General features: G+C 43.9%; 1 protein-coding gene across 2 annotated transcripts in view; it reads right to left on the bottom strand.

Annotated features, from left to right (window-relative positions):
• The window catches only part of Deptor (DEP domain containing MTOR-interacting protein), a 153,243-nt gene that overhangs the window by 59,270 nt on the left and 81,311 nt on the right, over positions 1-12,662 (bottom strand). For both annotated transcript variants that reach the window (NM_001427213.1, XM_087557370.1), the window contains 1 exon segment: positions 12,031-12,209. In NM_001427213.1, coding sequence (NP_001414142.1) covers positions 12,031-12,209 — 179 coding nt within the window.

Below are 12,662 nucleotides of genomic sequence, written 5' to 3'. Positions count from 1 at the left end.
GGAGCTGCTGCTGGCCTAGCCAGCCATCTGATGCTGTCACTGATGTTACTAGGGAAGGTTCCCATGCCCGAGCTGACTGCATATTCTGGTATGCTCTGTGCTTTGCTGTTCTTGGAAACCAGTCACAGTCAGGTCAGTTAGAACTGCTTTGTACAGTTAGGTATAAGCTTGGACCAGAACCAACTGCCCGGGAGTACTTCCTGCATTTGTGTATGATAAGCTGCCCCTAAGATAGACTCCAACATAAGAGAGGCACCTACACAAATATAAGGAGCCATTTGGAGTATGGCTTGCATTTTAAATGGGAGTCAGTTAAAGTTTTAAGTTCCCAAAGCTTCCCTGGGAATTGACATCCTACTTGGCAGAAAGAGGCGTATATATGGGTAACCGACATCCTGGTTGGCGAGTTAAGACATGAATGTTAGGCAAGGCAAGCTCCCTGCCACGGTTGAATATGCCAACCAATGAGAGCTGGATAAATGCAACAAAGACATGCTCCTAAGGAAGTCCCCTATCCCTAAATCGTGGTGGGGTAACTTGGCACAGATGTTTACGGGTTTCAGGCGTAAAAGTTCTGTAGGATTCTGGTTCTTGGTTACAATCAGCTCCTGAGTCTGGTTTGTGGAACTGATTGATCAGTTCCAGGGCAAATGCTCAATAAACTATCCCTGTCTGACTGAGATCATTGTCTGTGTGGTTTGTGGGGCAACTCCCGGACCCCAACAGAAGTACCATTCAGGCTGTAAAATTGCACATAAAATCATTGCCAAAACTAAAACAAAGGCCTAATCCATCATAGTCCATATGGTTTTGGGAAAGTCTCTAATGGACTAACCTTGCCTTTTAGCTTCTGTAGTTCCGCTTCTGGCTATCTGCTCTTGTTAACTTATATCAACCTAGGATATGGCCTTTGTGCTTAAAAGCTCACCCCAGGAAGGGCTCAGTGCTAGACTGGGATTCCAAACACCAATGTAGTCACCAGCTAATAAGGACTTTATATTGGCTTAAACCCATGTCTGAGCAGTCTTTTCTGGTGAATACCCCACAACAATATATATATATTTAAAAAACTGTCAAGATTAAAGAAAAAACCCAAACATTAGTGAAGAAAACATAAATTAATAAGGAACAGAAACCTTTTTTGTTGTTTTGACAAGGTCTCAAAGGGCTGGCCTGGAACTTATGGTGTCTCCTGGGCTGGTCTCACACATGAGATCTTCTTGTCTTATTCTCCACAGTGTTGAAATGGCAGGCATGAATCACAACAAATGGTTCAGAAAGCCGTTACTGGTGGTGCTCGTACTGTGTGTGAGACATAGTTCAGGCAGGCTGGCCTAGAACAATGCAGAAGCTGTCCTGCAACTCCTGATCCTCCTACACTCACCCCCAAGTAAAGGACACTCTGAGCTGTACCTCAGTCCATAACCACCCACTTCGTGTCGTCCTACGGGGAGGCAGCTGAAGGACCATTTCCCAAACAGCAGAAGTCCTTGATGCAGGAAGATAAGCAATTGTTTTTGAGTTCCGACTCCTCAGAAGGATGGTGCTAGGTACTTGGAATATGAAGCTTTCCAAAGGCAATCACAACAGTGAGTCACAGGCTAAAATAATTACTTCCTCAGCCCTGACATTACAAAGAGGATGTGAAAGCAGGAAATTGATTTTAGGGCACAGAATCCTATTAGCTGGTATTACAAGAACAAAACAACACTTGAAGGCTCCAAGTTAGGAAACACTTATAATTGTTTAGTTGGCAGAAGGAAGGAGAAGATAGGAATGAGAAGAGGAAAAAAGGAATCAAAGTAACTTTAGCCAAGATAATAGGTGAGAAATCAAAATGTAATGATTCATTGTTAAGCTTTCCAGCTACTTCTGATCCCTGCTACAACAAATGTCAGGTTAAAAAAAAAGCAAACAAACAAAACAAAACAAAACAAAAACAGTGTGAACCTGGTGCTCGTTTGTTGATGTGATAAACTACTTGGACAAAAGCAACTTAAGGAAGGGTTCAGTTTATTTTGGCTCAAAGTGCAAGGGAACAGGCCTTCATGATGGAGAAATCAGGTCAGCAGGAGCTGGGAGCAGCTGGTTATATCGCATCTAAGGTCAGGAGGAAAGGGGGAGATGAACACTGCGCTCAGCTCGTTTGCTTCTGCAGTCCAGGGTCCCAGCAATGGTGCCATCCATAGAGGGTGGGTCTTCCTACCTCAGTTAATCCCCAAATAATAGCCCACAGGCATGTCCAGAGGACTGTCCCCCAGGTGACTGTAGATCCTACTATCTGATGAAGCACCACATGGTGTCAGGTACCTCAGGCTCTACCCCAAGAAATAGAGGAAGTGGGAGCAAAAGGAGTGATTGAGACTTTTGCATAGATTATGTATCATAAGATATTAAGACCTGAACTGGGCGAGGTTAAAGACATAAGAGCCATTCCCTGAAAGGCATCTGATGATGCAGATTTTGATGATAACGATGGCAGAGAAAATCTGCAACCACTTACTGAATAACACTGTGCCAAGATGGTATCATTTTGTTTCCATTATCAGTCTCGGGAGTTAGAGTGATGTTCTGGGATCGGCAGTACCGTTAAATGGCTGCATGTACAAACTCCAAGGTTTGATCCTCAGTATGGCAAAGCGAGGGGAGAGTAAGGGATTGAAAAATAATGAGAAGAGGAGAGGGACAAGGAAGAGGGGAGAAGAAGGGATGAGGTGGAAGGAGAAAAGAGGAGAAGAAAAGGAAGAGGAGGGGAAGGGAAAGGAACTTGAATAGTTCATATGTATTGACACTGAAATATCAACCTATCAACTGAGAAAATGGAGTTCAAATGAGGGACTCTATGAGGGCTAGTCCTTGGTTGTCAACTTGACTGCATCTGGAATTAACTAAAACCTAAGCTCCCAGGAACAACTGTGAACGATTTTCGTTGACTGAAGATCCACCTTAAGTCTAGGTCTACTGGTTTCAGTGCATATAAAGGACACGGAAGGAGGAAGTTTGTGTTTGCCTGCTTGCCCTTACTCTTCCTGGTAAATTCATTCTTCCACATGTCTTAGAGCCTACTTCTTAGGGATTCTGGCATATACTGAAAACCAGAAACAAGCAGTCTCATGAACCAAGCAACTATTGGATTATTTTTAAAGATTTATTTATTTATTTTATGTATGTAAATATACCGTCTTCAGAATCACCAGAAGAGGGTATCAGATCCCATTACAGATGGTTGTGAGCCACCATGTGGTTGCTGGGACTTGAACTCAGAACCTCTAGACGAACAGTCAGTGCTCTTAACCACTGAGTCATCTCTCCAGCCCAACTACTGGCTTCTTTAGCTGTCACAAAACAGCCATGGTTGGAGCAGCTGGACCACAGCCACTACTAAATCCCGTGTGTGTGTGTGTGTGTGTGTGTGTGTGTGTACATGTACATATTCTGTCAGTTCTTTTTTTCTCTAGAGAACCCTGACTAATACAGGCTTAGGATCAAGAGCCTGAGAGGCTCCTGGGAGATTTTCTAGAGGACTCGTGCAAGGCACAGCTTAACAGCAAGGATGATGTGACATGAGGACAATTACTGCAGCACAGGTGGCCGAGGTCACAGAGAGAAGCTCCTCTACCCAATGCCCCCAGCCTCGAAGCTGACCCAGGAAACTACTGACACCCAGCAAAAGGACCCGATGGAATGGCTCACTCTTGCATCGTTTTCTTCCACACAAGATCTCAGATAACCCACTCTGTACTGGACTTCTTGCAGGACTCAGCCTAGCTTTGAACTCCCATCCCTCCTGCTTCTGCTTCCCTGGTGCTAGAATTATTGGCAAGCACTGTCATGCCTGTCTCTGATGCGCTCTTTGAAAGGGAGTTTCCCTACTGCCTGCTTACTACAGTCCCCAAGCTTGAGTGGTTCAGCCAAGCTCATGCCTATCAGTAATGGGAAGTTCACATTGAAGAAAGGGTAGAGAGGTGGAACATTCTAGAATCCACACTTTGAGCTCTTCCTGGTATGTTCTGTTAATAAACTAAGATGTAGCACGTATGTACATACCATTACACAAAACAGCCAAATACTTATATTATCAGAGAAAACTCGAGTTAGGTACCCAGCAGAAGATTTATACTTCTAAGATACAGTCCTCCCTTGGTATCCACAGGACAGAGTCCAAGACCCCTAAATACCAACATCCATGGATATTCAAGTCTGCTATATAAAATAACCCAATGTTTGCATATAACATAAACTCTTTAAGCAATATAACTTCAAAAGCCACCAAAACCATATATGACACTAGGGTTTTTCTTCTACATATATATGTGTATGAATATGTATATTTGCATTTAAATATGTACAGATTATACGTGTGTGTACTAACTTGCCACCTCACATTCATATGGAAGTCAAAGGACAACCTGAGGGGGTCTCTTCTCTGTTTTTCATTCTGGAATGGAACGAGGGTTTTTAGGGTTGCTAATTTCTCAGGGTTATCTCCAAGTGTATAAGGGGCATACGTTGACTGCTCCCCCTCCCCGAGATGGGGTCTTATGTAGTCCAGGCTGGCTCCAAACTATGCATAGTCTAGGATGACCTCAAACCTCCCCTCCTCCCTGCCTTCACACCCTAAGTGCTTGGTTTACACAGTGCTGGTGGGTGAGCTTATGGTGTGTGCATACTTGGCAAGTGCACACCAACTGAGGGACGTTCACATACTTTCTTTCCATCTTACCTTTTTTTTTTTTTTTTTTTGGTTCTTTTTTTTTTTTTTCGGAGCTGGGGACCGAACCCAGGGCCTTGCGCTTCCTAGGCAAGCGCTCTACCACTGAGCTAAATCCCCAACCCCTTTCTATCTTACCTTTTAAGGCTTCATTAAGAACTTATGAAGGGTAGAAAGAAAATTATTTTTCTCTTAAATAATATATATATGTATATATATATAAAATTTGGTCCAGTTGTTTGCAACCTTAGGCTAACTTCTGTCAGTGACCTTGGTTACTGGGATGATGCCACCCATCTCTATCTGAACCTGGCATCTTTCTTGGTTCTCAAGCAAATGTCTCTTCCCTTAAGATAGTATAAGCAGAGCTACCCTAGGGGAGCTGGGAGGATTGGAAAGATAATGTATGTAAAACTGGTCTCCTGTGTATTTCAAGGTTTAATATAATTATAGACTTAAAAGGAAAAGCCAGAAGGCTTTAATTTATAAAGTGTTGATATTGTTAAAGTGCTCTGGCCGAAGCGGAAGAGGAGGAAATGATTTGTGTGGACACAGCAGCAGTGGGAACCTGATTACCCAGGGTCAGCTGCTGCAGCTGGGAGTGGTTTACCCTTGTGATTATCTGCCTTCCATCTCTTTCCCCTTAGAGTGAAGATAACCAGTTGACAGCTAACACAGCTGGGGAAATATTTAGTACTCGGAAACTGTGTCTACTCTATTTGTAAAAGCTATACAAAACCTCCAAGGTTGTTAGTGTTTGAGAAAAAGTAGATTTTATGGGCTAACACTTTTTTTAAGTTGCATCATCTGCCAGGCCATGTGAACTGCTGCCATCTAGTCAACGCAGTTCAGTTTTATGAGCTAACACTATTTTTTTCTTAGCCTAGTGGAGCTAATAATGAGCGTCTGGTCCTCCTCAGTGGGTAAGAGGTAGTTTCTAAAACTTCACTGCCCTGATCTGAACCTCGAGTCTACCACTTGAACCACTCCGTGGGTGCTGGAAACTGAAACCAGGTCCTTTGCACAAGCTATAAGTGTTTACCACTGGGTCGTTCCTCCAGGACCTCTTCTTCATCTTGAGTAAGGGTCTTACCTAGCTAAGGCTGGCCTCAAACTCATTATGTGGCCAAGGATGACTTTGAGCTTCCTAGCCTCCCGTATCTACAGTCTAAGTGTTTAGATTATAGGCATGTGCTACCATGCCCAGTTTTTGTGGTGTTGGTCATCAGTCTTAGGGTGTCAATCATACTAGGCAAGCACTGTACCAACTGAGTTGTATCCACAGCTCGAATAAGTGTCTTTCTTAGGCACAGTGCTTAGAGTAGCTATGGCCTATGTAGGCAACCATGCAAAATATCTTAAAAGACTTCCAATCGCAGAGTTTTTTACTGTTGAATTTCTGTACTTATATCAATGTCACAGATCTACTAGAAAAATGATGACATGTAAAAAAAATGATGACATGTATTTTTGAGACCACATCTCATTCTGAGGACAAGATGATCTGAAACCTGCATAGCAGGCCCAGGTGACCTCCAACTTTCTGTTTCAGTTAGCATCTCCTCGCCCAGGACTAGTGTTTTAGAGATACACTACACCTCCATGGGTTTATTAAGATCTCTTTCTGTCTTTCTGTCTGCCTTTTTGTCTGTCTCTGTCTCTTTCTCTCTGTCTGTCTCTCTGTCTCTCTGTCTGTCTCTCTCTGTCTCTCTGTCTGTCTGTCTCTGTCTGTCTGTCTGTCTCTGTCTCTGTCTCTCTCTCAAACACACACACACACACACACACACACACACACACACACACACAAACACGCATGCATATGTATAAGGTAAAATGGCCAAGGAAAGAATATTTGGCTCTGACTTGATCTCAAGTCCAAGACTTAGGCAGAAGAAAAAGCACCCTGCCCTTGGCTTGACTCAGAGCTCCCAGACTTGGCAGTTCCTGCCCCTGTGACTCAGCGTTAATGGCCTACCATGTTTGCTAGCACACTATACTTTACCACTAAGCTCACTGTGCATGCTCCAAAAACCCTATACAAGCTTCTCTGTTCAGCCCACTGCTGTCTCTCTTTCCATCAGAGGCAGCCATCATTCTGTTCTTCTTTCCAATAGATCTCTTGTGTGAGGTTTGCTGCATGGTGTGACTTTGTGATATTCCTTGGCTCCTGACTGCCAAGATGCCCTTGCAGCAGAAAAACACAACAATATGAGTAAAATATATACATATTAGCTACCTGATATATTAAAATTATAAAATATTTAGTCCAGTACTTAGAAAGAGGCGAGCCTGGAGGTGTAGACCTATAATCACAGCTACTTGGGAGGCGGAGTCAGGAAGAGTGCAAATTCAAGGTCTGTCTGAAGTATTGAGAGTTCAAGGTCAGCCAAGGCAACATGTAGTATATATCCTGGAGGTTGGAGCAGGAGGACTGCTGTGAATTTGAGGCTAGCCTAGACTATAAAGTGAGTTTTGGCTAGCTTTGCCAAGAGTGAGATCTGTCAAGAGACACTTACATGACCATAAATATGAATGCCAGGTTCTTACTCATTTAACAAGTCCTGCCTTGATAAAAGCATCATTTACCATTCATAGACGATGGATTTCCTGAGAGGACCTGATGTTCACACTGACTAGTTTCAACCTAGTGAACTGATTTAATTCAGAGGCCTTGTAGTCGAAGCCTAAGGGCTAACTTGCTTTAATGTTTAACCTCTGAAATTAATGGCTACACAATCCAGAATGTCAATGAGGACCCTGACTGTGGTGATTATGCTTTCTAATAAGTCTGAGTTTAGAGAGCTAGCAATGAAGCCTGTGTTGGAAATGAGATTGAAATGCTAGACTCAATATACAGAATTTTTAATCCTCCTACCATCAGAGGCAACCTGCTCCTACATTTAGATTCTCTATTAATAATGTCTTGATATTACCTTCCATGGCTCACCTTTCTGGCATGGAGGTTACAGCATTATAAAACCACACAGTAATTGAGGTATAATTACTCATTCCTTGGAAATAATCTGGAAATGACTCCTGGCATCTGGTATCTCTTCTCATGCACAGAATGACTCAGTAGATTGTAGCATAAGAAACTGGTTTTCTCATAAAACCTGGGGTCATCTGACTTTTTCTTCCTGGAACAAAATGGTGGCAGATTCAAACCAAAAATGCCTTTGCTCATGGGGAACTTAGCAGTCACTCTAACCAATTCCATGCTCATCCTTATTAGCAGTAACACCCATTTGGCTATTTTTACCTGTGAGGTTTCAGACAATCTGTCTAATTACTGCTATCTTCATTTCTTGATCCATTAATGAAAATAATAATGCCTACCTTTTAGTTACCATACTGTATGTACTCTTACAGCTTTGTAAGATGATAGATCTCATATCAAACACAGCAAAAACTTTAAAAATAGCTACTTCATTGGATTTAAGAGGTTAGACTAAATTACTAAGAGTAAAGTGATCAAGGGCTGGAGAGAGGGCTCAGTGGTTAAGCGCTTTGTTGTTCCTGCAGAGGACTCCTGTTTAATTCCCAGCACCCACATAAAGGTTCAAAACCATCTAGTTCCAGAGGATATAATGTCTTCTTCTGGCCTCTATGGCATACATGTGAGATATATGTGTGTACACACACACACACACACACACACACACACACACACATGCAAGTAAAAAACTCTTTGTTGTAGTGTATTTGATCACACTGTGAACCCTTAGATTGTATCATCTACTGAAAAATGGGTGTTTCTAGTTGTGGTGAGGCTCAGCCTCAGCAAACACCTTAAATCCCTCTGGCTAGAATACAGACACACCCTTAGTGCATACACCTTTAATCCCAGGCAACTAAGATAAAGTTACTTTATAGAATGAAGCACCTTGGGCTGGAGGATGGCTCAGCGGTTAAGAGCACTGACTGCTCTTCCAGAGGTCCTGAGTTCAAATCCTGGCAACCACATGGTGGCTCACAACCATCTGTAATGAGATCTGATGCCCTCTTCTGGTGTGTCTGAAGATGGCTACAGTGTATATAATAAATAAATCTTTAAAAAAATGAAGCAAAAAAAAAAAAAAAGAAGCAATGAATGTCCTTCGTTTGTAAGTGGTACAAAGGACAAAATGATGAATCTGAGAAAGATTTGACAGAATAGGATATTCCCCAATTCTCAAGAAAAGAGAGGGGAAAGGGAAGCTACTTAAGGAACGCAGTTCAACCTGGTAGTAGTGGTACAGAAGGGAATGCCCAAGAATACACTGAAATCCAAAGGAGTCAATCCAATGCCTCACATTGGCGGCTTTCCAAATACTTGATCCTAGAGCAGAGTAACAAATGATTTTTAGGGCAACACAAAAGCATACCTGACAAGCTGATTTTGACTCCTGGGAAGTACATAGTGGAAAGAAAGAACAGACTCTGACACGTTGTCTTCTGATATCTACATGTGACGTGGTAGGTGTGAACACACTAAAATGTCATTATATCATGTCCCCTAGAGGGTTGCATTCTAGAGTTAGGAAAACATTGCTCTACATTTCTAAAGTTTCTTTCTAATTCCACTGTTGTATTCTTGTGACAGAAATCCTCAGCTTGGAAGACAGGGGGACTTGGGGAAGGAGCTCACAGACTGTAACGTTAATCACCTTTTATATGGACTTGGGAAATGACGACATGCTTAACCTTCTCCTCTTTGTCCCAAGCCCACACCTTGCAGGGAAATGAATTGAGTGGGTGGTTACTAAGAGCAAGAGCATTAAATGAGAGCTCAATGCCTGCTCATTTAATTCTACACTTAACCAATGAGGTCATCCTCACTTCCCAGATAAAGAGAAAGTAATTAGCTTAGACCTGGTGGAGCTGGGATCCCAGCAGCTGTGTTCTTGAGACAGCCAGCCTGCAACGTATCTCTAATGCTTGCAGACTCCTACTCTCCCACTCTTCACCTTCCTCCACACCAGCAGGGTCAGATGTGGAACCAACAGAAGACTGAGGAAATGACACCATGTGACTCCCACAGCTGTGACTTCTTTCATTCTCTTGGTTCACTCCCATTGGAGTTCAGGAGGTGACCCTGGCATGCCATGCAAATTCTCAGGTAGCATGATGAAGTCCACATAGGTACGGGCAGAAGCCTCCTGCTAATAGTCACAGTCAACTCTCCGCAACTAGGAAGCCATTGTGGAAGTGAATCTAGTCCTGTAGCCCTGGCTAACAGTGTGGCTCTATCTTCAGATGAAAGCTCTGGGAGTCCCAGTCAGCTAAGCCTCACCCCAATTCCTGACCCACTGAAATTCTATGAGGCATCATTTCACATTCATAAAATTTACTGTTGGTGGTTTAGGTCATCAAGTTTTAGTTACACTTTCAAGTTATTTGTTATGCAGTAAAGATAATAAAACTCTTTAACCAAAGGTTATATCGAATCATCACAAGTCATCCCTTTGGGCTGAAAACATTTATAAAGCCCCTTTGTATTGTCTCTTCACCACTGCAGCTGGGATTGTACTTCTGTCTCCTGTCTCAAGCATTACCTACCTAAGGTCATGGACAACAGGTCTTGCAAACAAAACTGTTTATTCCTTTTTAAACTATTTTAATGTCTTTTTAAAAAAAAACCTTTTTGTTGGTTCTTTGTGAATTTCACATCACATACCCCGATCCCACTCATCTCCCCATCCCTTCACATCTGCCCTCTCCCCTTGCAACCTCCCCTCAAAATAAAATACAAAACAACAACAACAACCAAACCCATCTCATGTGGAAGCTGTAGTGGGTCCCACAGTATACCCCTTTGTCCACATATCTTTATTTGCAAATATTCATTACAATGAGTCATTGGTGGAGGCCTCTGGCTTCTGCCACACTATCAGTACTGAATCCTTGCTCAAACTCCTCTCAGATATCTTGTTGTTGCCCTGTGTTGTGGAGATCCTGCAGCTTTGGATTTGTAGAACTGGCTCCTTCCTGAGATGTAGCAGTTTATAGATGGGGTAGGTAGATGCTGGGATGGGCCACCTCACAGCCCTGGATCTGGACCTGGGTGGTGACTGAGTTGGTCCCACCAGCTCTCTTTTAGCCATGCCACGAGGGCAAGCTCTATTATGCTGTCAAATGAGGTGCCAGGCCAGCTCTCCTGAGTGCTGCAGCCAGTATGGGACAGGGCCAGCTCTCCCACCTGCCACAGTTGGGGAGGGATTAGGGGAGAGTGGTGGGGCCTGCTCTCCACACTCACACCCTCAGGGCCAGCTCACCTGCACCTCTGATATCAGGGTCTACTTTGTTACCCAGGCATTCATAGTTACCCAGTTCTTCGGAGTGCTGCAGCTAGTGAGGGGCAGGGACAGCTTTGCACAGCCCTTGGACATTAGCATGATCCCAGGTGGCAGCCCAGACCAGGGATGCCCACATGGCCTTTGGTGGTAAAAGGAGTCACTAACATCAGCACTGACCCCTGCTGCTTACACGGTCACAGACCCAGACTTGGTGCTCAGCAGCAGTAGCATGGGCTGAGACTTCACCACAGGCTCAGGTGGCTGGGCAGGCTGCTTACATCTCACTATTCCTCTCCACCCTCACCTCTCCAGGTCTGTTTTTCTTCAAGACTCTCAAGCTGTTTCCAGATCTCTATCTCTCTCCACCCAATACTTGCATATGGTCATAGGCCACACCTTGAATTGACCTCTCTTAATGTTTGTCTTTGAGAGTTTCTCACAGTTCAGGCTGGCTCTGAACGGTCGTGAACTTCCAATCTTCCTGCCTTCACACTCAGAGTGACTATAAGAGTTGTGAGAGCCAGTTGTATGTGGAATTGTTACATGACATCATACCTATGCAGAGCTCTTGATAGTTTTATAGAATCTGCCTTCCCTGGCTGGTAAGATGGCTTTCAGAGAAAGGATCCAGAGGTTCAACTCCCTGCATCCACATAGCCACATGGCAACTCATAGCTCCTTCTGTCACTCCAGTCCCAGGCCATCTGACACCCTTTCCTGGCCTCTGTGGGCACTAGGCACTCACACAGCGCAGACACACATGTAGATGAACCACCCGTAGACATAGAATTAAAAATAAAGAAGACTTTGCCTTTCTTCTTTAGTATCTGCTGACACATCTGCAAAACCACACGTTTCTTTAAACCGATCTCAAATGAGCAGGCAAGTCAAGAAACATGAAGACTTGAACTTGACTCTCAGCATAGAAGCAGCGCTGTCCAGAGGGACTTATGGGTCAAGGCATGAGGAGTGAGTGTATGTGGCTACAAGCCACAGGTTAAGAGACTGGCGGTCACTGTAGCAGGCACTGACTGGTGCACTCACCATGCTGTATGATGCTGTGCTCCATGAGCCGGTGGCAAAGCTGCTCTGCCTCTTTCCTCGTTGTGGCTTCTCCTTCCTGAACCAGCCAGTCCAGGAATTCAGATGCCATGAAGGTTCGCTCATACTTCACCCCCTCCTCTTCCCTAGGCTGGAGGAGTGTAGTTTCAGGGCTCATCAGTCTGGGGGGGGGGAAGAAGAGAGATAAGGAAAGTAAGGTAAATATATACAAAAGGAAAATAGCTCATTTGAAATCCAATACCATAGGTTTCCAGGAAGTACATCATAGGCTTCCGGGAAGTGTCACGGAAGAGCTGTCAGACAGATGTAGCTGCTACAAATGTCAATTCCAAGAGAGGGTCTGTGTTAGAAGTAAGCAAGACGCCTTTTCTCCTCGTAATGAGACAAACGTCGGAAACGCAAAGTACAAGGCTGCATTCAAATCATTCATCTTGAAAAGTTGTCAGCGTTGAGGGGGTCTGACTCAGTGGTATGGTGCTTACCCTGGGCCTGGTTCCTAGCATTCACCTACACAACCCTACAAGAAAAAGGATGGGGCTGGAAAGATGGCTCAGTGGTTAAGCGCACTGACTACTCTTCCAGAGGTCTTGAGCACCCACATGGTGGCTCACAAC

Source organism: Rattus norvegicus, chromosome 7 (genome assembly GCF_021556685.1).
Source record: "Rattus norvegicus strain SHRSP/BbbUtx chromosome 7, alternate assembly SHRSP_T2T, whole genome shotgun sequence".
Classification (NCBI taxonomy): domain Eukaryota; kingdom Metazoa; phylum Chordata; class Mammalia; order Rodentia; family Muridae; genus Rattus; species Rattus norvegicus.
The sequence above is the reverse complement of the archived record's forward strand: the minus strand, read 5'-3'. Positions and strand labels throughout refer to the sequence as shown.